Source organism: Ascidiella aspersa, chromosome 5, assembly GCF_963924565.1.
Source record: "Ascidiella aspersa chromosome 5, kaAscAspe10.2, whole genome shotgun sequence".
NCBI lineage: Eukaryota > Metazoa > Chordata > Ascidiacea > Phlebobranchia > Ascidiidae > Ascidiella > Ascidiella aspersa.
In genome coordinates, this window is record NC_139451.1 from 16,175,327 (window position 1) to 16,200,323 (window position 24,997).

Genomic DNA, 24,997 nt, shown 5'->3' on the forward strand with positions numbered 1-24,997 from the left:
AATCTTGTATAATATTCCGACTATTCTTTGGGTCGCAAGATTATACTAATTTTGTTTTTTTCAAAATGGGTCGCCTTAAAAACGAGTTGGTAATCACTGAAGTAGATCATTCTACAGTTAAAGTAACAATAAAATCATTTGGACTTAGTTGCTATAAACACATTACACTGAGAGAAGGGGTGAAACATTTTAAAAACTGTGTGAAGGTGGTGCAGTTAAAAAAGGTTGACAACCTCTGGTCTACGAGATCGCAATGCATTTTTCTAAATGTTTTAATTAAGGTCAGCCATTTGCCTCTAGTGATTTGACCAAATGACTAAAAGTCAATTTGTCTGAAAGAATTAAAATTCATGTCAAGTCATTGACTAAAGTTACAAATAAAGGTTGAGTAATATAACATTTTTGGATTAGAAACAATAACCAATTTTCTTTTGGGTCAACTAAGATTATACAAATAACTATGACACTGATAATTTGGATTGCATACTGCCAACATCCCATTGTTGATAGTTTCCAGTTTTGCACCAGCAGCTACTTGAAGCTGAAAAGATTCCCCAAAATGCAAACACACTCCTTGGATAGATAAGTTTTCCACAAAGTTTAAGACCCATGGGCTGTAGGTTACTGGCCCCTGGCATAGACAAACACTTAGAAAATTAAAATTTTAGCATATATAGCTGTTTTTTTTAATATTTAAAAAAACGTACAATAAACTGCACTTGAACCCTTAATTTTGATAATCCTTTTACTGCTCCGAACAGAATGCCAGATTTGTGCAGTGTTTTAACCTAGTTCCATTTTGAGGGGCTTTGAGATAGATTATGCAATTTGTATACCAAAGCAATACTGTTATAACTTTTTCAGTATTATTTTATGCTAACTAAGGGAACATCTTTTATTGTTATTTTAGCTTCTTTGTTCTCTTTAAAATGACTGACAGATTGAAATCAAAGCGTATAACAAAAAAACCTGAATACTTTAACTGCAAACAGTAAGTATTATCATGTTTTACTGATAAAACCTTGGATACCTCTACCATAGTTTATTTTTGATGAATTCTTGATTATGTTATGTTAAACTTACTAAACACAATATAATGTATTCGACATATTGATGTTTGTTACTTGCGCTTTTTTCTAAGGTATACTGTCTAAAAATCAGTACTTATCTACTAACGCTTAGCATGAGGGTGTGTCCAGGAGCTTAAACCCTTCTTTGAAATCTCAGTAAATAGTGAACATATACAAAAAAACAAAGTGTTACCACCGCACATGTATGTCAAATCAGCTAAAATCCAAACTGTGGTTGAGGGAAAATAAATTATGTCACTTGCACTCTAATCACATGGTATTAGAATTTGATTATTGAGAATATTTTTGTGGTAACTATCATTAACTAAAATCAAGACTTCAAACAAAATAGACTATTCTATTCACTGATGTTTTGAATATAAATTTGATCAGTTAATCTCAAAAATTGAAAGGGGTACTTAAAAAAAAGACGGAAACAGTGTTCCCTCTAATCATGTTCACAGGTGCCCAATTTTTCGCACAAGCGGCAAATAAGTGCGCAAAGTGCCCCAAATTTCCAACAAAAAAGTGCCCAAATTGTTTTTGGTCTTCACTATTTTTAGTCTGTTAATATCCGCGCTCATCGAAAAATTTACCCTAACTGCGTTTTTATAATTAATTTTTTGCTTGCTTTGTCCGTCGAACGGATGTTTTTGTTGATATGGAGAGGAGCAATTTGCGCGGGAGAGTACGAGAGGCGTCGCAATAATCTTAATTAATTTCTCCACATGTTTCTTTATTTGGAGAACTGCGCTCGCTTGAGACGTGATTTCGCTTGGACTTATAAAGCGTAGCGCGGTGTAACCGCCTAATGGTCAAGGTAGATATCGCCGTACTGCAGCGGTTTTATCAGTAAGCAATTTTAAGCTTTAAATGGGTTACGCATTTTTCTTAAGTTGATAACTTTAATTTAAAAAACATCTCATCTTTTCCTGTTTATATTTTGATGCGTCTTTCCTGTTTATATTGACATAAATTTAACCTACTCCTTTAGTTGACACAACACGCAACTGTGCTTTTTTGGTGTATATTATAATTTGCATTCTACACTGTTTTACGAAAACAATGAGCGTAAAAGTGTTATCTTCGGGAAGTCCTAACCTTTTAAGCCAGGGGTTGGCAACCTTTTTCTAGTCACGGGCCAAAACCAAACCCAGCAAGACCTTGAAGTAGAAGGCGAGCGAAGCGAGCTCTATTTTTTGGTATACTGGTATTTCTTTTAAATTTCAAGTTTTATTACTTTGCCAAAAATAAACAAAATGTTAAAAAATATATGTTCAATATTTGTTAATACGTTTTTTGTTTGTCCTCGACACACTTGGCAGTCTTCCACGGCGCAACCGTAACGAGGCTTTGATCGAGTTTAAAAGACAGCATCAAAACGTAACAAATCGGATGTCCAAAGATCATTTGTGCGAAGTGCGAAAATTTTTTGCATTCACGTGGTTAAAATAGTCGAAAAGTAATTGAAATCAACTTGTGAATAGTTTGTCAAAGAGGCAGTGGGCCGGATGAATTATATTGGTGGATCAGGCCCGCGGGCCGTAGGTTGCCGACCCTGGTTATAAGTTTTAAAAACAGCATTTAAGCATTAAAACGGCTTAGAACTGCAATAATTCCTGACGGATTGGGTGAAACTACACATACGTGAAATTTCAAAGAAAAGCATAATACACCGAATATAGGCATAAATCACAACAGACGTAACATGTAACCATAAAAATTACTAACTAATTTGAACACTTTTTTTACACGTCTTACGATGCTATAATAAAACTATTTTGGGCACTTTTTGTTCCGTACGTAGCTCGGATAAAACTAATTTGGGCAATTTTTTGGTTGTACGTACCTCAAATGAAACTTTTTTGGGCTCTTTTTGTTCCGTACGTAGCTCGGATAAAACTAATTTGGGCACTTTTTTGGTTGTACGTAGCTCAAATAAAACTCAATTTAGGCACTTTTTTGTCTGTACGTAGCCTAAATAAAACTATTTTGGGCACTTTTTGTTTTGTACGTAGCTTGATAACACTAATTTGGACACTTATTGTCCGTACGTAGCTTGAATAAAACTAATTTGGGCACTTTTTTGTTCCGTACGTAGCTCAAATAAAACTAATTTGGGCACTTATTTTGTTGTACGTAGCTTGAATAAAACTAATTTGGGCACTGTTTTTAGTCGTACGTAGCTCAAATAAAACTATTTTGGACACTTTTTGATCCGTACTTAGCTCAAATAAAACTAATTTGGGCATTTTTTGTTCTGTACGTAGCTCAGATAAACCTAATTTTGGCACTTTTTTCATTGTACATAGCTCGACTAAAACTAATTTGGGTACTTTTTTGTCGGTACGAAGCTCAGATAAAACTAATTTGGGCACTTTTTTTAAACTTTCGTTTAGTAAGAATGGGGTACATAAGGTATTATATGTACTAACCTTTGCAAAATAGTCATAATCTGGGCTTAAGGAGAAGACTGGAGGTTGAATTAAAGTAAAAAAACAAGTTTTAATTTATTTTTGCTTTCGCACTTCTGGAAAAAAGTGCCCAAAATTTTGTGCAAATGCGCAAAAATAATGCGCTTATCGGGAACATTAGAGGGAAACCAACTCCCTGCTCCCCCCAGGATACTCCACTGTATTTGTATATAATTGTATGTGTAAGTTAAATTTGATATTTTAATGTTTGTTGCATAGCAATGTTGTTAAAAGAAAAAAAGAAAAATGTGCTTCTTCTTTAACAAAAGTTGAACCGCTAAGAAGAATTGTTCCACAGGAAGATTTGGTATGTTTTATTGAATTTGTATATAATAATCTAAAGCGTTTTTGTAAATTAAAAACTATTTTAGATATTTTAATTTAAAGGTTCTTAAACTTTTCAGCAATCCACTTATAGGGTTGTTGTATAAATCATTCACTCACAATACATGGTTGGAAATATTCCGCCATAAAATATTCCACCTTTACAATTTAGATTTGACGGCCATATCAGTTTTAAAATTCGGTACTGCGCATGCGCATGTCGGACTCGGGACTTGGGTAGTTTTTAAGGTCTTACTCAAGTCCGGAGTCCGACTCCAGCAAAAACAAACCGACTCCTCGAGTCCCGAGTCCGACTCCGCAGCCCTGGTTTTATCATATTCATGCGAGGAAATTAATGATTGTTGTAATTACCAAGTGGGAAATCATGTGAGCACAAAAGCAAAGCTTACTGTAATTATTGTTTTAAGTTATTTGAAACTTTTGAAATGGACAGACAGTAAATTTGTAATAAATGAAAATCAGCGTTTCCCCATTTGATCCTATTACGCATGAAGTGGTGCTAGGCTAGTAAATTAAGCTTAATACTTCAATTTTAACTGCACAAAATATCAGCAAAGGCAAGTGTTTAAATAAATATTGGGGACTGAAAATTATTAGTGCATTGAGTGACCCAGGCCACCCTAGTAAGCGAAGTCTTGCACGAAAGTAAGATGTAGACGAAAATACTATTCAAAAGGTTTGGAAAAATGGAGAAGCTATTCGAAAACGATCTGCTTTTATGTCAGAAGAAAGTAAACGACAACAATTTCAAACATAAACTTGAATCCCGATTATTGTAGATTTTTTTGTGGACTTAACTGGGATGCAGACTTAAATGGGTGCAGACTTAAGCAGGAGATTACTAAAATTGTTAGACTCGTGTGATACATAACCTTGAGTCCAAACGGGTCTAGGGTAGGTTTAATAAAGAGGCGCTAATGTAAATAGCTTCTAAAGTAGATTTGCACTACGTTGCCATACATGTAAATAGAATTTAATGTAATGAGTCAGTTTGTTTGAACAGAATGTTAGAAGATCTATACACAGCATTTGAACGTTACTTTATATTAACTTCCTTAGAAACATTCCACTGACAAACTATCCGCAAATTTACTGTTACCCTTTATAATTTCACACTTTTTTCAAAACACATTGAAGTTATAACTTCGCATAATTAAATTTTAGTTTTTACAAAGATTTTGAATTTAGGTATTTTTTTACGGTCACACAAAAACTATGTGGACCTTTAAAAATCTAAATCAACCAAAAATGTAATTGCGACAAAAGTATGCAACTTTAAAGCAAATTATTTAAACTTCAATTTAATGTTCAATTTGCTGCTGTTTTTTGATATCATAGGTGTTATACTTGGTTCTATTGAAGTTTTAACTGGTCTTAAAGTTTAAGACTTAAACGAGTTGTACCCTACTTTTAAACAATTGGGCACAACACTTGCAGCATTGTGATGTATGATAAAGTCCAAAGTAGACCTTATTTATGTTACATCACAATGCTGCAAATTACAAAACTGGCGAAGTTCTAAATTTCATGGTCAAGCCTTCAACATCTTGCATTTTGCAGTTGAGATATAAAATTGTAAAATATTTGGCAGACCTGCAGAAAAAGTTGATGGGCCGGCAGTTGAGAACCACTGATCTAGACAATTTTCTTAGGCTGAATTCTGTGTGGTTAAACATACGGCAAGAAGCCGTTAAACAAAATAGAAATCCTAACTTCTTTTGTTCATTTTCCAAAAAATTACCATTTCCAAAATTACAAGAGCTAATAGTAACTAGTTAACCTTAAAAAATACAAATTCGTTTTTTTTTTTAGGTGTTTTCTAAAGTTTCTTTACTATTAACCTTACATAGTTTGCATCCACAATATAAAGCTTTCAGATTAGTTTGGACAGCACAAAAACAGTAGAAAACAACTAAATAAAATAATAATTCTTAAGATAATTCTATCAATTTAATACTGTCATTTGAACCAGTTGTGTAAACTTTGATACATGTTCACTGTCCAGGTTGTTCCTAAAACTTAATATTTTGCCAATATAGTGAGTACAATGCAACACTACATAATAAACTCTTCAGCAATTCAGTCCTGTTTTTCAAAACATTGTTGTGTGTTCTACTTTTTTGACTGATGTGATTTGTTATGTAGCCAAATAATGTACTGCAAGGATACAACGTTACTATAATTCCACATGGATTTGAATCCAAGGATTCAAATTTCTACTTTGAACATCCCTAGCTGCTGATAGACAAGTAAAATATGATTGGTGTATTAAAATTCATTAACTCATAAGGTTGGTTTTAAAGCTTGTTTGGGGAAAGTGCAAGGGATTCGGTTGGTGGCCAGGAAGAATTGCAAACAGGTTTGAGTTGAGTGGACCAATTGATCCACCAGATGATCCAACAAGATGGATTAAATGGTTTGGAGATGGAAAGTACACTGAGGTGAACCAATTATATATGGTCTTATTCATAGGGTGTGATGTGCAGGGCGGCTAGAAAGACACACTCTGTGAAAATTGACCAGATCTCTGTTGAATTCAGCGAACAGACTGGAGCTATACATGTGCCTCTGCGCAATATGAGTTCCTGTTGAATTCAAAATGCCAACAAAATACTGAAAAGTGTTTTTAATCATAAGGCCGAAGCACTTTTGCAATTGATGTGACTTCGGTCACTCATGAGAATCTAGAAATCTATATGGTAACAGATTACAGATGCTTCACAGCAGTTTTTTTTTAAATACAATTTTACAACAACGCCTTATTATTGCTGCAAATACTGGCAGACAGTACATCCTCTAATTTTTTACCCCATGTGTATTGTGCAGGTGCCCAAAATTCTATGCAATTGCTAAAAATCAGCGCACAAAGTCTCAACTTATCAGACCTAAATAGACAAAATGGCCTCCGAGGAACATCTTTTTTATCTGTTCATCAACAGCAGCACCACTGTTTTTCTAGCCATAGCCATCCTTAAACAGTTAGACATAACACCTATGTTTCCTCCTTTGACATTATGGGAGGAATTCACCTTAATTGCAAATTTTCTAAAAGTTGTCAGAATCGTAAATATAACTCCCAAACATAATAAAATACTAGACAAAATACTCGACGTTGCCTAGGTTTTATAGGGTATTTTACCAGCACTATTTAGCTTTAAACTTGGAATGATAAAAAAGTTCATGGACTATTTTTGTTGTCTGCGGGATGTAAACTTAGTACCACCAAGTAATATTATGAACAGTATGGCAGAATGCTGGAGACTTGGTGACCATGTTGGCCGAACAATGAGCCAGAAAACTGAATAATTTGGTGCAAAAAAATTACGATTAAAAGTTAAAGTTTTAAATTAAAAAAAAAAAAATTTTTCAAAAATTATTTTCACAAAAATCTTGTTGTTTCTACTAACATTTAGCCACATATATTTCTAAAATGTGGTATATGTAGGAACATTTTACACTACAATTGGCAGGAATTAATTTTGTTGTGTCATGCCAAGCTATGAAAATGCAAACACGTTGTTTAGTGAGGCAAAGCCAGTGTTTGGCATATATATTGTTTATTGTTTTTAAAAAGTACTCAATTTTGATCATAGAATTGTTGTTTGTTTGCCGTATAGTCGCCAATTTTGTTAAATAGACAGGTATGACATTCGCATGGGCATAGATGTACCAGGCCATGCTTCTCCATCTAAGGCTTAAACAATTTTTTGCTGTTTGAATTAGATAAACGCAAAAATTTCGCGCTTTGCACAAACTTTGGCCTATTTTGCTATGATTGTGTCTCTGTTGCTGTTTAGTCCATAGCCACTATGCATACTATGGCATGTTGCACTTGACTGTGTGACTCTAACCTGCTGCATGCTTATACTTAAGCTCGCCTAAAAACAGCTTATCTATGAACCGGAACTCTGTTAGAGTAAGAAAAGCAGACATGTGCACCCCCAGGCCCCAGGTTGTACTTTAGCATACCCCTTATATATATTTGTTTATGTCACAAAAAATTTTGTGCAAACTTTGAAAATTTTGTTTTGTTAATTAATTAACTTATTATTAGTTTTGTTTATCGCCTAAACATAGCAAGGTTGATACATTCCTTAGGCGAACGCATCATTCAAATTTAGGGGTGCGACCAAAAAAACGAAGAATTGAGGCCCAAAATGCTTCACAAAAAATAGATACATGTTAAGGCAAGAGTGTGACATAACAATATCTAAATGTAAAACTTGCTGTGAAGTTTGGTCGCTCAATGTGATAAGAAAACAGAATAATCTCAAACATTAGCTTTTGCCACCCATTTTTAGCTTTAAAAAATTGTTGTTAAAAATCGTGACTCTAGCACTCAGTATTCAATTCTGTTAAAAATGTGACTCTCCAAATTGTTAAGTTTAATTACCAGAAGTGTTTGATCACTAACATCTCTGTTCTCCTTTTAAACTGGAATTGCTTTAGGGAAACCAACACTATACGCTCTTCGTTTCTGGTGCTTCGTGGAATTAAAAGGTTGTTCAAATTAGAATATTAAATCCCAATTGGATTCATATCCAATTTTGCGGTTTAATTCAAACCGATATAATTTCGGGTAATTAGAACCGTAATGAACAACCTGTTATATGTGTTTTTTATATATAGTTATTTATTACAGTTTAGGGAACTTCTTCAAATAGTAGTTGCTCAGAATGTTAAGCCTTTAAAACATTTTTTTATTACTATATATAAACTAATGTAAGCAAATGTTGTGCGATTAATTGCTGTCACTGTAGGGCAGTGGTGGGCAAACTGGAGGCCGCGGCCAAAATGTGGGCTGCAGAGCCCATTTTAGTAGGCCGCGAGTTACTTTTGGATAGTTTAGTGTTATGATGTAGTTGTGGGCCGCATGAAAGCCGTAAATTCGTTGCACTTTATTTTTAAAAATGGTGTGGCATAGAATTTTTAATTTGGCTCAGGTTGGTAAGGCCCACATGTCAAATGTGGTTCTGAGAGCCTGTCAAACTATATTTTTTGTCAACTTAAACTATTTGTAAATGAAATTTTTTCAGGATTCGTGCGTACAATCTTTGTTCTATACTATGTTTTCTGTTATAGCAGGACACTGTTTTGGGCATCAAAGCGCTGTGAAACATTTCACCCTAAAATCAAATATCCTGAACACTGTTTCGTAGTAGTTTTATGTAGTGGGCATTCAAAAGCTCTGAAAAGAGTGCTTTGGGCCCGACAAAAAGTTTGCCGACCACTGCTGTTAGGTATGTTATGATTAATTCTCCCCACCCCCTAAACAAAATAGAAGTTGAGTAATTAATAACAAATATACTAGAATTGATATTCTGGATTCCTAATACTGGATTTGTTATTCTATATTCACAACATAATATTCTAGAATCTTGTGGAATTCTACTTTTAACATTGCTACATGTGGTACCCAAAAGAAAATGCAACTACTAACCTAAGTAGAAATTCTTAAGCAATGTTGAAATATATACCATAAAAATGTGTTTGCTGTGTTTGTCTTATCCGCATGCCACAAGGACAATGAATGCTGCTCTAGTCTACGACTTTATTAGCAAGATTTAATAAAAATTGTTGTGGGTAATTAATCGGAAATCAGGTGAAATTTAAATATTAGCGAAAGAAAGCACATAGACCACTTTGTTGTGTTTTTGCAAGACCTACGAAAGTATAATTTATTTTCACAAAATTGTGTGAAACACAACACATTGTTTCAATGATAATATGTGGAATCGCAAAATTGAACATCTGTTACGTTTTGTTGGTGATTAGTAAGAATTTTGTACAGGTTGACTATGGCAACAGCACTTCTTTAAACTTGCCTATTTACCAATCAGTAAAATGCCAATTTGTTATTTTTCTTGAGACCATCTGTGTTTAATACAAATTGGTTCATATAACATATCTAAATAGCTCTAAAAGCTCTAAAGTAATACTTTTGATTTGATTTGTTCTAGACTTCCATAGACATAATTGGATATTTTCATGACTTCACCCATTTCTTTCGAGAAGGCAATTATTTAAGAAGCCAATCCTATAGAGAAGCAGTAGATTCAGCTATAATGGAAGCATCCAAACGTTCTGGTATGAAAAAAATCTATTCTTTGCTAAATATTCACATTGTTTTATGACTAATAAAAAATAGTTTTAGGGGATTCAAGCGTCAGAGTGTTCCTTTAGAGCGTTGGTTTTTAACTTTTTTTCAGTCGCCCCCCTTTGGTACTTTTCCTATGCCTTGCCTCTCCCTATGAAAAGCAATTCAGCATTTTTCAATTAATTATCACCGAGACCACATGAAAGTAGTGAAACGGCTTGTTGGCGGTGCGATGTGCGAAAAAATTTGATGTTTTATTTCGTTCAATTAGCTAAACTGTAGGTAATTGGGCCCACAACAAATTGCTTGTGGTCGACACAAGCATTTTGACAATGTGTTGTGTAATGTTGTGAGACATTAACTCCACAGTTGTATGGCTGTTATGTCGAGCGCAAAAATTAAACATTGCGTTATCATGTTTCAAAACATGTGATGACATACAATACAACAGCAATATTGCAAAAACATTGTAAATTCGCACAAAAAAGTTTGAGTCCCCCTGTTCCTAGCTTGTTATCAGATATAAAATATGGATAAAAAATAGTTTGACGGTGAATAACTTTTATCGTTTATTCATATACAGAAAACATGTAATGGCACTCAAAGAGACTTTGTAAAAAAAGTCCACGAAAGTAAAAAATATAAGGGGGCGCAAAAGTTTTTGCAGTTTTAATGTTGAAGTTGATAAAAAACAGGGTTTGTACAAATGCAGTAGTGGTGCCCAACCCAAACAAAACATTAGAATCACTGCAAAAAATTTAAATATTGAAGAAGCAGGGCTCGCGCCCCCTCTAGAAGGGGGGACCCTCAAGATAGATACACAGCTCTGTCATGCACATTACCCTGTCTCATAACAGAAAAAATTAGCTGTCTTTTTATGAAATGGACATGGAGTACTGAGAGCTCATCTAAAGTGACGTTGTCGCAATATTATGACAGTTTTCACTTGTAAATGGTCACAGGTTAAATCTTAATTGTTTCTTTCCTTCTGTTTATTCTCGCAATATTTAGGCAGAGTTGGCAAAATATTGCGATGTTGCAGCAGGTTTAACATTAAGCAAGTTTGTTCCCCCATCTACTAAACCTTCCCAATAATAATTGGCACTGTAAATATGCGTTTGTTTTGACCATTGCCTTTGCTTATATGTAACTTGTAACAGTGTTTCTTCTTTAACATTAAGTGGGGGAATTTGTGCAACTTTCCGGTATGCATACGATAGGTAGACATGGTATTTTTGGCGCGGATGTTTACTTTGGTATTTTATTTTGATTTTTGCCTGGATCTAACTTGATTCTGGTGTACTCCTCCTTGTATTACCCTGCAAACTTGAAATTTTAACCTTTCTGAAATCTGCTCTTATTGAACTCAACAAGAATTTTGATAGGTTTTGCTGTCTATTGAAATATCTAAATACTAAGAAATAAAAGGTTTGACATATAAATTATCGTTACACCATATAAAACCTTGGAAATTAAAAAGGAAATTAAACAAATCCAATCCTTATACGTAATAAGAATATCAAAGCCCATACAGAAGTAGGTATCATTTTGAACATTTCGAATAACTCTTTATTTATTTTCAACATGATGTTGAATAGTTAAGATTTTTTTTTAGGATGCCGTGAGCCATAAAAGTTTGAAAAACATGCTCTAAGACCACGTCTTTAGTGTAGGATTGACTCACCTTGTTTCCATTAACAGCAGCTTGTATTTTGCTGACTTGGCACACTGCTCAGCAGATGTTGCGCTAATCGTTGCATAATAACACCCGAGAAAAACGTTCTTCGTTTAGTTTTGCAGGTGGCGAAAGGCGTGCTTGTAATTTAGCGTACTCCAGTATATGAAACTTGGGATACTGCGCTGCTGATATTCCAGTTATGATTCTACCAAAATCAATTACACATATTTCACGGTCTTCATTTAGTTTTTTGCCTAAAGTAAGCTGCACACCGAGAGCGGTTTCAAAGCTAGCGCCTGGCATGAATGTCAACGACGCACGTGTTCGCTTTTACTGAACGTTAATTGTTTCTCGTTAATTTTTATGAAGTCATTAAAACCTCTTTTTTCTGATGTCATTATTCATTACCATCAGACGGAAAATAGGGGAATTCCATAAGTTGAAATTTCGGGACACAACTGTCTTTTTACTAGGGATGTTCAAAGTAGAATATCGAATTCCAGATGAGATTCGAATCCAATTCTGCCGTTTATTTCGGGTAATTGGAACCGATATAATTTAATGTTTTACCGCCGATTGTCGCGCCTAATTGTACAAACGCGTGTGGTAAGTTGGCCTGTCGCTGCGGCGATCAATTTATAGTGATTGCTTTAAATGTAACCAGGTAGTGCAGCGTCAGCGTTTTTCGGGCGACCAATTAGTTCGCGTCACGCAATAACGTTCATCTAATAATTAGTTGTCAATCGAGCATTATTGGGCGAGCGACTAACGTGTAATTTCAGGTGGGGAGTTCCCAATTTCCCTAAATGCGTTAAGTTGCAAACGTAAAAACAACCTGGACAGTGGACATATTACAGTTTACACAACTGCTTCAAATGACAGTTGTTAAGAATGTTAAACATATGGGAGATTTTTTTTATTATAATGTACACATGTTAGCAAAAAATCCCTTCCCCAAACAAAATCGAGGTTAAACAATTTAATAAAATTATACTAGGATTTGATATTCTGGATTCGTTATTCTAGATTTGAAACCTATTATTCTAGAATACCTTGGTATTCTACTTTGAACATCCCTACTTTTTACATGATCATTGTGACTTTTTTTCCTAGCCTAGTAAAAGCCTTTAAAACTGCCCTCACTTGTTTCTTTAGTGTTATTCGTTTTTTACAATAGCTGTTTGTTATGCTGGGTATGTTAGTTATAATAAAATATTTTTAAAGCTGTACAATAAGCTCTTTCAAAGTTGTGTAGTGTTCATTAACAAAGGATTTTTTTAAAAACAGGTAAAAAAGTATTATCAACAGAAAGTGGATTAAAATGGGCTAAAAAACAATTTCTTTCCGATGGTTATACTAAATTTCTTCCAAAGCAATTGACTTCAGGTGATTTAACAGAATTTCGTGCATCGTATAATTATGTATTTTTTGAGAAAATTTGTAAACATATTGTTAATCCAGTTCAATCATAAGTAGGCAGGTAGAAGTCATTATCTATCATAATTACATAAATATATACCACAGTAATACACAAATATAATTAAAAAAACAATTTTACATATAAAAATATATCATAATAAAGTATACTACAGTTCATGGTATAGAGATCCTTACACTAGAGGTAACAACACAAAGTAAAGAACAAAGCAATATCAAATCACACGACCAACACATCAATTTAACCAGCTAAGAGATAGGATAACATATAACACTTGAACAATTTAGACAACTTAACACATATGAACATTGGCAATTTACACTGAGTGCGAACAATATTCCCAGGAGTGTATTGGTGAATAAAGTTGGTTGCAATCAGATAACATATGCCCAATTAAAATTTTTGCAAAAGAGCACAATAAAAACAGCCACTAAAAATAACATCAAGTGAGTTACCTGTTTGTCGCTGGAAAATGGGTAAAATACAGTCAAACTTTTTTCCTGTTCTGTTTTTTACATATCTCCTCAATCAAGTAAATAGTAATTATATGGGCCGAAAATTTATTTTCGGGACATATCTTGTTTTTGCCGTTATTATATGGGCCGAAAATTTATTTTCGGGACATATCTTGTTTTTGCCGTTATTCTTTTTTGGTTTCCTATGGTTTCCTATGGTTTGTTTCAGACCGACTTTTGTCCGAAGCTTTATAGAAAAAGTAGACATCGTAGAACCTTCAAACTTTCAGACATGGCGTAGAGTGGTATGTAGGTGCTTTGTAAAAGTTTATGAGGCTGCACTCCCAGGGGCCTTTGCTTGGGGGGTAAAAACCTGAAATCTTGCGTTTTAGCACTTTGTAGCTAACGACAGCCATCTAGCAGCAGAAAAACTTTCATACAGAATTCGTTCATATTCGCTTGCTTTGTCCAGCTCGCGTCGCGACGAGGCGGCTGCTGGCATCCCTGCTGCGCCCTATTGTCCCGCGCGTGCAACATTTGTGTTGGAAGTGGCTTGCCTAGTAAAACTATGCACATGCGACTTGCCTTTCATAAAGAGGCCTCTCTAAGTAAAAAAACCTATTGCTCTTACAACACAAAATATTTTACCACCGCAAATTTAAATGCGAATCCTACAGGCAGTGTACACATCTCTGTTAGCACATGTTGTAATTGTTGCACCATTCAAACATATCAACACCAGGTCTAAGCAAATATAATTATACAAGGGCCGCAACAACAAAAAGCTTAAGTTTAACGCATTCTTAACGACGACGTTACAAAGCTACGTCATAACATGGCGTCATAAATAAATAAATCTTGCGTTTATTGGATTTAAATTGGCAAAACTTTCAATATAAAACGTGGCTTATTAGGCACATAAACGTGTTTGCATATTGCTCAAAACTACAGATTTAAACTCTGTTTCAACAGTGATTGCTCAGACCAAGGCATGGTAAAAATTTACACAGTAAAAGTTGGAAAAAGTATAGCAAACCATAGACGTTAAATCATTTAGAGAGAATGAAAATATTGACTTTTTAGCTGACCAAAATGCTAGCTGACCAAAATGTAATAACATGGCCGTAAGCATTATCTACGTAAATTTTTATTGATCAAATGTATGTTTCGATCATTTGCCAAAATCTACGCCATATTTGAACCCCCTTCGCTTCAAAGCCATAAGTTATTATATTATTATACACAACTTATAATTGTGTGTAGATATGTTGGATTGGAGTAACATACAGAACAGGTGCAAATAGCAAATATTCTCCAAATACGATGTTTCCAATATTCTCCAAATCGTATTTCATCGTATTGTCGCGGTAATACACAAAGAGGTAAGGCCGTGAATAAAGTTTCACCCACCGTACAATTAACGGAGGGAAGCATTTCGAGTAGGGATGTTCAAGGCAGAATATCGGCGACACATTTATAGTGCTTGCTTTAAATGCGGCGTCAGCATTTTTTGGGGCGACCAATTACTTCGCGATAAGCTTCGCCTAATAATTAAGTGTCAATAGGGTGTATTTACCGCCGCAAGTTTAAATGCGAAATCTTAAGGCAGTCTACGCCTCTCTGTTAGCACCTGTTGTGCATCTTGCTCCAACCAGCATACCAACATCAGGCCTAAACTTATCTAGCAAAACTTTCGATTTAATAGTTTGCGTATTAGGCACGTAATAGTGTTTTTCATATTGTTTGAAACGACAGATTTAAAGCCTGTTTTAACAGTGATTGCTCGGACCAAGCTATGGTAAAAAATTACCTAGTGAAAGTTTGCAAAAGTATAGCAAACCATAGGCGTTAAACCATTTTTAGTCTTTAAGAGAATGATAATATTTGATTTTCAAACACGTAAGCTGGTCAAAATTTAATAAAATAGCCATATGCATTTATCTAAGTAAATTCTATTTATCAAATATATGTTTCGATCATTCCCCAAATTCTACGCCATATTTGAACCCCTTTCGCATCAAAGGCATATTTTAAGTGGGGAAGTTTTCGGCCCATATCTGTTTTTGCTTGCAGAAACAAGTTAAGGAAAATGAAAAACAAAATATATAATATAAAGTACACAATACAAAATATTAAAAAAAAAATTAAAAAAAAAAAAAATTAATATAAAGTAAAAATTGAAAATAAACACTAAGCCCTGAAAATATATCCCCTGACAAAATATACAACAACCGCACCCCCGTCTAGTCTTACAATAATTTTTATAAAAAATAATTTTTATATTTCTGTAATTGTAATGTATAGAACAATATAAAGAAATTAGATCAAGTAAAATAGAAAACACAACAAAAGAAGATGGTCTAATTTTGACAAAAAAGAGCAAATTGACATCCCTCAACAGGTCCCAGAATACACCTGATTTCTCAGATCAATTGAAAAATACCTTATATCAGGTTCAACAATTTTATATTTACAATATATTTAAATAAAATTTGTTTCACATATTAATATAATATGTTGTTTTGAATGTTATTTTTTTGTTGTTGCTTTCTTTTTTGATTCCGTGTTACTAATTTTAAATAGTTCTTACATTTAGGAGATAAAAATCCATTCAAGAAATAAAGGCTAAAAATATTAAAGATTTGTTTGCTTGAACTGTTAACCCAAAGCTTCTCAACCTAGGAGATTTCCCAACTAGGGGGGAGGGGTTAAAGTTTTGAAGGAGAATGTGGTATTTATCTAACAAATTGTAATTATGTGCAACTATTTATAGTCAGTGTTTTCATTATTGGTTCAAACACGCAAGTGAAATGACTGAAATGACTGCACATGTCATCAAATAGGGGTCCAAAAATTTTTAAGGATCGAATTTTTCTTCCTAGTTTATCTTACCTAGATAATAAATCTCAAAGCCAAAAGAGTAAATGTACATCATTTTGAGATTAAGACATTTCATACATACTTGTTTCATCATCATTGTTTGTTGTTTTCAGCTTTGAAATTCATTTTCAAGCTACATTACAAATCCCTGCGTAATATACCTAAGTTGTCTTACCTTTGGAAAAAAAAATCATTTTCTTGACTCTTCTGAATAACATTAGGGTGTTTATAAACTTCCCTTTTAAAATCTAAACTGTGCTCCTGTGCAGGCCTTCTTCATACGTGAAACAAACTTATGACTGAAGTATACTTAGACCTTACTATTTAGTAACAATTATCTGCGTGCTGCTGTTTTCTACAACTGTATATAGTGTTTTTAATAAAATATCATTTAGCAAAGTTAATTAGTAGCAATATGAAGCTAATATAGGGGTTAAAAATCTTGCTATGCTTACAGGTGCTCTTTTTCTAAGGGGGGATTTAGTGTGAATGGTGGCAAAAGGTGCCCGCGGGATGAAAAACAGGTTTAGAACCACTGTGTTAACCTAAAAATATTTTAAAAGGTTAAAGCGAAAAACTTGCAAATTAAAGATATGTGTTTGGGATGTGGAAGCTTGGAAATTAAATGTGATCACCCTATTTTTCTTGGTGGTTTGTGTCAACCTTGTGAGGTAAGTGCAGTGTTTACACTTTAAGTGTGCAAGTGCTCAACATTTTTTTTTCTTAAAATTTTCTAGTTAAAATTTTTTTAAAACCATTAAGTTCATGCCTGCAAATATTGTAAATCTTATATTAATACACCTTCTTAACTGAACAAAATCTGACATAATATTTATATTGTTTGCATCTTGAAATTTAGGTTGACTATCAAGAAACCATTTACCTGTTGGATGAGGGTGGTGTGTCTTGCTACTGTTGTGTTTGTAGTGGAGGAAAAGAAATTATTGTTTGTGATAATGTCAACTGTTGCAAGTAATCATTTTTGTACTATGTTTCAGTTAGTGTATTATAAATCTTCATAGACCTTAAAAACATAACATAATAACATTTTTTGTCAGGTGTTCGAATTTATAGCTCATTATGCAGTATTATTGACTTAAGAGATTGTGTTGTCTATGTAATTGAGATTTTTTTTCAATTTTAGGTATTTGTAATTCGCATATATTTTGGAAACTAGTCAATATGCCTTTTTATGTTAAGATTTGTTAAGGATACAAATCTTAATTTTTAAAATAACTATTGCTGACCGAATAATTAATTAAGTTTTTAAATATTTAAAGTATCCTTAATGAAGTATATACAGTAACATTTTCGCTTTACTGTCTTGGATGTGCCCCTATTTTAAATAAGTTATAAAGTCTTTGTACTTTCAGATGCGTTTGTACAATTTGTTTAGAGTTGTTTAAAGATAAGGAATCTGCTGACCAGGTGTACTGAATTTTTATATTTTCCCACACTTTGAAAGGTAAATATAACTAGTATGGTAATTATGTTTAGGAGTTACAAGCATCACCATGGTTATGTCTTCTGTGTCGAAAAGAAAATAAGTATGGACTTCTTTTAAGAAATGAAAATTTTGTGGAAAATGTACAAAGATTCCTTAACCACAATTTTTCAGAAATTAATAGTGAGGTTAGTATTATTCTAAGAAAGTTTCATATTATTTGAGTATACTCACATACTAACCTGTTTCACATCTAATTATGTCATTATTGTTCACATTTAGGTATTTCCAGTCACAGCCAATGCTGGGAAACCCAAGAAGCCAATTCGGGTTTTGTCGCTTTTTGATGGGATAGCTACAGGTTTTAACTATTCATGTAAAGTAGAGTCTAATGTTTTTGTTGAATTATGCCAATAAGCGCAAGCTTTAATTTAGCGTGCACAATAGAAGTATTGTTTAGCTGTCAGCCTGTGCTAGATTGTTCTGACTACAAGTAAAAAAAAACAACCATAAATAAAAAATGCACGACAGCAAGCTGCAAGATTGGACCAGTAAAGGCAACCATAAAGGGAAATAGCATGGATGGGCTAGCAAAGCTTTTCAGTTTCTGCTTTAAAAAATTGAGTAGATATTGCATAATTCCCATCCAATTATATATGTTAGTCTGTATTGTGGGCATATTAAACTATTAAATGCTTTTTAGAATGTTGTCGCCTCTGTCCAACAGGCTTTAAACTTGTCCCGTAAAAATAGCATAATTGTTGGCAGTTCAGTATCATCGTACATGATTAAAGATAACTAGCATACTAAAGATAACTAACATGCTAAATAGTTTTTTTTCTAACTTTGACAAATAATTTAAGTTGCCTAAAATAATCCTAACATTGGTATTTTTAGGATTATTAGCCCTACAAGAAGTTGGGATTGATGTAGAAGTTTATTATGCATCAGAAATTGACACAGAGGCCATTTGTGTAGCGGAAGTTCGATTTCCAACCATTATAAAGCATATTGGGGATGTTACAAAAATAACAGACCAAAAAGTAAGATATCATTTAGCTTTTAAAGGGGGAATACTTTCTTTTTAAAGGGGGAATACTCGAAATATTATTATAAATCTGTAGTTGTATTGCGATTTTAGGCATACCTTTATACTTTTTTTTTTCTTTTTGTGAATGTTTTTTTGACAATAATATTATACTAAACAGCCAAAAGAAAACGGAACAGTATAGATAAAATAAAAAAATATTTTTTTATGTGTCCCTATAATTTCAGCTCCTTGATTTGGGGCCTATTGATATGGTCATTGGTGGAAGTCCATGCAATGATCTTTCCATAGTAAATCCAGCACGAAATGGAATATGGTCAGGTATACGCTATAAGTTATTTACAATATTTGATCTCTAAATTTGTTGCAAATTTTGGTGCAAGAAAGTTGCATCACTACATTTATATAAAATCCTGCAGGAATGATAGGTGCTAAATGTGAGCGATAACGCTCACAATTAGGTTATGCATACATCATCAGGCATTTTAAATTGAGGCAAAATAATATTAAATGTATTCAAATGCTCAGATTCGATGCAATTGCAATATAATAAAGGCATTCTTATTCTTATTGACTTGGTTCACATTGTATAAGTTTATCCTGGTTGTACTCAGAGAGTCAATTTGGTCGTATATATCAAAGTTTTATTTGATATTTTGATACCATTTTGTTAAGTGTCCACAATGTCCTCTGAACTGACATTGTTTGAGTTAAATCAGTGTGGTTTAAAACTTATTGGAAAAATCATAAAAATTGAAAATTAGAATATCGCAGCAATCAAAACTTTCCACCTTTCACTCATTTGAAATTATGACGTTCTTTAACTTTTAAATGGTTTTGCTGCATGACCATGTTTCTACCGTTGTGTTTAGAAGTTTAATTGCAGTAGGAGCTATGACCTCTTAATGCTACTGTTAAAACTACAGTTAGTTGTAGCCAGGCCAATGCTCAATGACTTAATCAGTAAGAAGTTTAATGTCATATCAATTAGGTAGGGTGGAATTTTTCCTTACTATGACCAGAATAGTTTGTCACTATACCTCTGTTGCTTTATTGCAGGACCGTGTACGCACTGTTTAATATAAAACAATCTGTTTTGAAAAGTAAAACGAAAGGCATGCCCTGGAATTTTAAAAGTTTGATACCTATGTATATGGATATGATATATTATATTTGTCAATTAGCCTGTTACTATATTTTTATTCGGAAATGTTTCTAATAAAGTAAAAAACACACAGTCTTAAACATTTTTTGCCAAGTTGTTTTCTATTATACAACATAGTTCCTTTAATAGCCAATGTTTTTCAAGATTGAATTGTGTTATATGTTTATTATCTTTATATATAAATATATATATTGGTCACATTATTATCGTTATATTGTTTAGACAAAGGGTCAGGAAACCTATTTTTTGAATTTTTTCGTATTGTACGATCTTGTCAGTTGATGGCCTGCATTAGAGACCAGCCATTTTTTTGGTTATTTGAGAATGTTGTTTGCATGGACCATTCTTCAAGACAGACTATCAGTCATTTTCTTCAGGTAAACATTAGTGATCACATATTAAATGAGCATAAAGGGACATTGTTTTTCTAGAAAACTGTACATGAGTGGACATTTTTTAAATTATACCTTTTTGAGTATTTTGATTTTGAGTTTAATGTTTTTTTATCGCACTTTCAAACTGAAATAGGTATATCATTTACTTGCAAACTAAAAAATGACTTCTCATCTTAATTTAAAAATCCATTGTTTTTTTCTGATAATTACTTAAAATCGGGTTGTATAAGCGTCTTATACCATTTAGGTTTATACTGACGGATTTAGCTTTCCGATTTGAGACGTTATATTACGACTATTATGTATTAGCTCTATTTTGGTCTTATTTTGAAGTGTGTTTAATTCCGCTATTGATGTTGTTCTTATATCGGTGTTGTGACTGGAGTCTAAATGAACATATATTTAAAAAACGGTATATTTATGTGTACATAATATGCCGCACAAAAGATCATAGCTTCTTGCATTGATAACATAGCTTCTTGCATTGACAATTTAAACTGTTTGCCATTTATTCTGCGAGAAAAAAAATATTTTATTTGCAGAGAAATCCAGTTGTACTGGATGCCAGAATTGTTTCCCCTGCTCATCGTCCCAGATGCTTCTGGGGAAACTTACCTGGAATGACTAGGTCTGGTAATAATGTATGTCAAATGAGTGTCCTTATGAAACCAATACTGCAAAATTTAGGTGCATTTAAAGAATTGTTTTTATATATTTACAGCCTTTGTAGCTAAACATTTTTTTAAACCTGTGCATATTTATGAAATGTCTTGATAAAATATTTTGAGGTTTGTGTAAGCAATTCAACTATTAAATGCTTAGTTAGTATTAGTAATTAATGTTTGTTCGTTCTACAGACCCATGGTTGCTTCACTTGTCCACAAACTTAAACTACAAGATTGTCTGGAGCCCGGCAGAACCGCTATTACTGAAAAGGTTCGCACCATTACAACCAACCCCAATTCTATTAGTAAAAAGTTTATCTCCAATGGGAAAGTAAAACTGCAGATGTTTGACAACACACTTGTAATCGAGGAAAAGAATAAGAACTTGGACAGTTTATGGATTACAGAAATCGAAAGGTATTGTATTCCAAAAAAAATTATCTGGAATTTTATCCCGATACCCGATATTTTATGCACGAAGTACCGTGATCCAATCCGTTACCAAATAAATTTGTTGGATTGCAAATTAAATCTTAAATTTCTATATTAATTTGGTACCGGGATCGGCAGCGAAACGACCCTAGTATCGAGTACCAATACTACCACTTGTCACCGGGTATCGGCTGCTATTAACGTATATTCCTAATTCCAAAAATTTGCATTTTAGCATACACGAATATTTTCTGAACTAATACTTATTTTATACCATATTTTGTTTATTTCTTAACTGAACAAGTGACACTGAAGTAGACTGTTAAAAAAAATAAGTTTTTAAATCATTGTACATTGCTTAGGTATATTGTAAAGTATGGAGTTGTCAAAACCTACGCAAACCTTCAATTCACATTTTTTATAATAAATTTAGCAATGATATTTTTGCTGCTTTAAAACTTAATCAAAGGAGGTGCATTGTTTAACGAACTCATCTCGTAAACCTTATATTTATTTATTAGGATATTTGGGTTTCCTGATCATTACACCGATGTGCGCAATTTACCAAAGTCTGGCCGCTTACGTGTCATCGGAAAAGCTTGGAGTGTGCCGGTTGTTAAACATCTGTTCGCACCCTTAAAGGATTTCTTCAAATGTTTGCACTAGATTGATATTTTGCACTGTTTGTAATCAAACTTCCTTTCATAATCTTCATCTTCTTTTTGTTATATTACTGTTTTATGATTACATTGAACTATTTTATTTCTTTGGCGACAAATTAATCGCGAAAAGGTATTTTGGTAACATTCTAGCGAAAAGTTACTTTTTTCTTCCTTCGTTTTTAATTAGGTTTGTCGAATTCACAGAACTATTAGTTTTCGTAAGGATTTGGGCGTCTCTTATTTACACGTTCACGCGTTTGTAGATAATTGATCGACATTTTTTGTGCTTTATTTTAATTTTTATGTTTTATCCATTTTTTTTAGTTTTGTTCGTCGCCCAAAATGAAAATCAAGTTCTTTCTTAATTGAGGTATTTCATTTTACAGCTAAATAGCATTTAGAGTTCTGTTTTAACCACACAAAAGTGCAGTAAAAATCGCAAAATATCGCGTTTATGGCAAAGCGTCCGATCCACTCATCTTAATTCATTAGCTGAAAAAGAACATAAAAACGTGTTTTTAAACAAAAATAATCAACTATGTGTAAAGTATGGCAGAAAGTCTGACACCGATATAGCGAGTGTTGCTTTATATGTTTTTGAAACCTGAGTTTCTTGGTAAACTTGGATTTCGCCAGAAATGATTTGTATGATTGTTAGTGTGGGGCTCGTGTTCTTTAGTTGGATTATATTGTTGATTCATTTAGGAGCGTCCTAGTTGTGTTTAACTCGCGAGCCAACCACAATTCAAGGGTAGCTTGAATTGTGGTTGTTGAAACCATTTAGGCAAAACAAATAAAAGCTGCTACATTCAAAATGGCTCAGCGCAGTTTTGCAATGTAGGCTAAGTCGTTAATGCAAAAGGTTCATTTTAAGCCCCGCACAGAGACTGCTTGTGGGCTTTGTTAAACAATTAATTACATAGATAGCCGAAACGCAATGGAATCACAACAGAGCGTAAGACAAACAAAGGTAGGTTAATTGTCATTTCTTACTAAGCCTTTTATTGATGTCATTTCTAAGCGATGTTACAGCATCGGAAACTGACCGAAGGTGAGGGGAATTTCGGTACGTCACGAAGCCTAATTTACACCATTGTCCTCGGAACACGAACGTTCGCACGGCGCATTTGCTTCACTTATTAACACCACCGCAAATAATGTGGCTTATAATTAACGGACATCTTAGTGGTCAAGTGACATTTAGGTAGCCTACGTACATAAACGTAGCGGACACATTCGTTTTGCCACGTTAAATGATCAATTTGTATCACAATTGAGAGGGATTGTTTTTGTTAACGTGTGTAAGACAAGGATATATAAGGAACAGCAGTCAACCAAAGCCAGCTTGCATTTTTTCACATTTAATCATTTTGTTCAACGCCATGAGCGGCCTATCTATGTTATTGTTTTTAGGCTGCACAACGATCGATCGGAGAATGTAATAGCATTTTTCGTATATTATTGTCGACTTTGTTAATTTTTGCGCCTGTTTTTCAATTTTAAGTTGTTTAAATCTGGGGCAAGTCCTTCACTTGCGACTGTATATTACTAAATGATGTGTTAGGTTTAATTTAACAAAGTATAGGTTCGGTTTTTCAACTTGTATTACTATAGCCTATGGGTCGTAATACCTTATTTAAATTTTACATCGAATCTAGTAAAATTTGTTTCTGCCGAGCATAAAAACTAAGGTAAAAAACTCGTTGTTTAGATTTAGACTTAGTTTATTTAATTCTATATCAAAAGACATATTTTCCGTTTTGGGTCACAAAATATGACAGTTTGTTTTGACTTGAAAATTCGCAGATTTAACCCTAGAAACTTCCTGGGCTTGGTTTAAGCAGCTCCGGTAAACCTTAAAATTTGATACTTTTGCATGATGGTGGCAGTGAAAGTTATCATTGTAAGTTTTTTACAGGGTATTGAAGCAAACATTTTCGTTGTTTTCTGTTCTTTTGCAACACGCGATCCAGACACTTGCTGACCTACTCCATATGCTGTCAGTCAGAACAGATATGTAGTCTACCTTCAACGGTCAGTCGGTACTGATGAATTAGATAAGCTATTATGTTTTAATTATTTGTTCATCTTCAGCATTATAGGCCTATTCAATTTGGTAAGATGTTAGCCTACATCATCTGTGGAGCGATCATTTTCCCTTCTGAAATCAATGCTTTTTCAAAACAGAAATTTTGTAAACGCAAACACTGTAACGGGTTTCTACATAAAATTGTACCAGTACTTGGTTGCTTACAAATAGATACATTAGACTTGTTCGACAATGTTATTGTTCTAACTGCATCTAAGATTTGTATGCGAGTCGTTAATTACGGCGATTAGCATACTCAAAAAAGTCTTACTTTTCAATTTAAGGTCAAATATAAACTTGCCCTCATAAGTAGTTAATCAAAGTGTGTGAGCCTATAAAATTGCGCGATCTTTTATTAACAATTATATCTTACCGGTCACCGCTTTTATCATAATATGCTAGTTGTGTTTGGATTAATCATGTTACGTTTATTTGCGGTTGGCAGGGAGGTAACTTCCCAGCTATGATCCTAGCCGAAGATAGTTACAAATGTCTGTACGTCAGTTGTTTATTGACAAAACATGTTGTGATCGATATGACCCTTATTAAAAATATGATGTTTCTAGCTTTTACAAAAGCATAGACAATAGGAGTATTAAACACATCTGCACAAAATTGGTTCCTAATAATTGTTATTATCACTGCACTGAGTGTATATCA

At 33.6% G+C, this 24,997-nt stretch overlaps 1 protein-coding gene across 2 annotated transcripts; it reads left to right on the forward strand.

Annotated features, from left to right (window-relative positions):
* Nucleotides 1–789: 789 nt before the first annotated feature.
* Nucleotides 790–22,715, forward strand: LOC146145112 (DNA (cytosine-5)-methyltransferase 3A-like). 2 transcript variants are annotated; one of them, XR_014498682.1, is made up of 17 exons: nucleotides 790–991; nucleotides 3,764–3,851; nucleotides 6,193–6,330; nucleotides 9,850–9,976; nucleotides 12,952–13,050; nucleotides 15,862–16,010; nucleotides 17,001–17,108; nucleotides 17,297–17,409; nucleotides 17,811–17,865; nucleotides 17,935–18,069; nucleotides 18,164–18,242; nucleotides 18,779–18,924; nucleotides 19,157–19,250; nucleotides 20,317–20,471; nucleotides 21,032–21,176; nucleotides 21,347–21,571; nucleotides 22,108–22,247. XR_014498682.1 is itself a non-coding variant. In XM_083389548.1 (17 exons), the coding sequence occupies exons 1-17, from the start codon at nucleotides 930–932 to the stop codon at nucleotides 22,250–22,252; spliced, it is 2,004 nt and encodes a 667-aa protein (XP_083245674.1). In that variant the 5' UTR covers nucleotides 790–929; the 3' UTR covers nucleotides 22,253–22,715. The 2 variants fall into 2 exon arrangements, 1 of the variants encoding a protein (XP_083245674.1); XM_083389548.1 differs by having other exon boundaries at nucleotides 21,032–21,117; nucleotides 22,108–22,715.
* The last annotated feature ends 2,282 nt before the right edge of the window (nucleotides 22,716–24,997 follow it).

Excerpts from the sequence above, each read along its gene's own strand:
- LOC146145112 (XM_083389548.1), top strand. The coding sequence starts at position 930 with ATGACTGACAGATTGAAATCAAAGCGTATAACAAAAAAACCTGAATAC. Across the intron at positions 3,852-6,192 it reads TTGTTCCACAGGAAGATTTG|CTTGTTTGGGGAAAGTGCAA; the intron begins GTATGTTTTATT and ends TTGGTTTTAAAG. Across the intron at positions 16,011-17,000 it reads TGAAAAATACCTTATATCAG|GTTAAAGCGAAAAACTTGCA; the intron begins GTTCAACAATTT and ends ATATTTTAAAAG.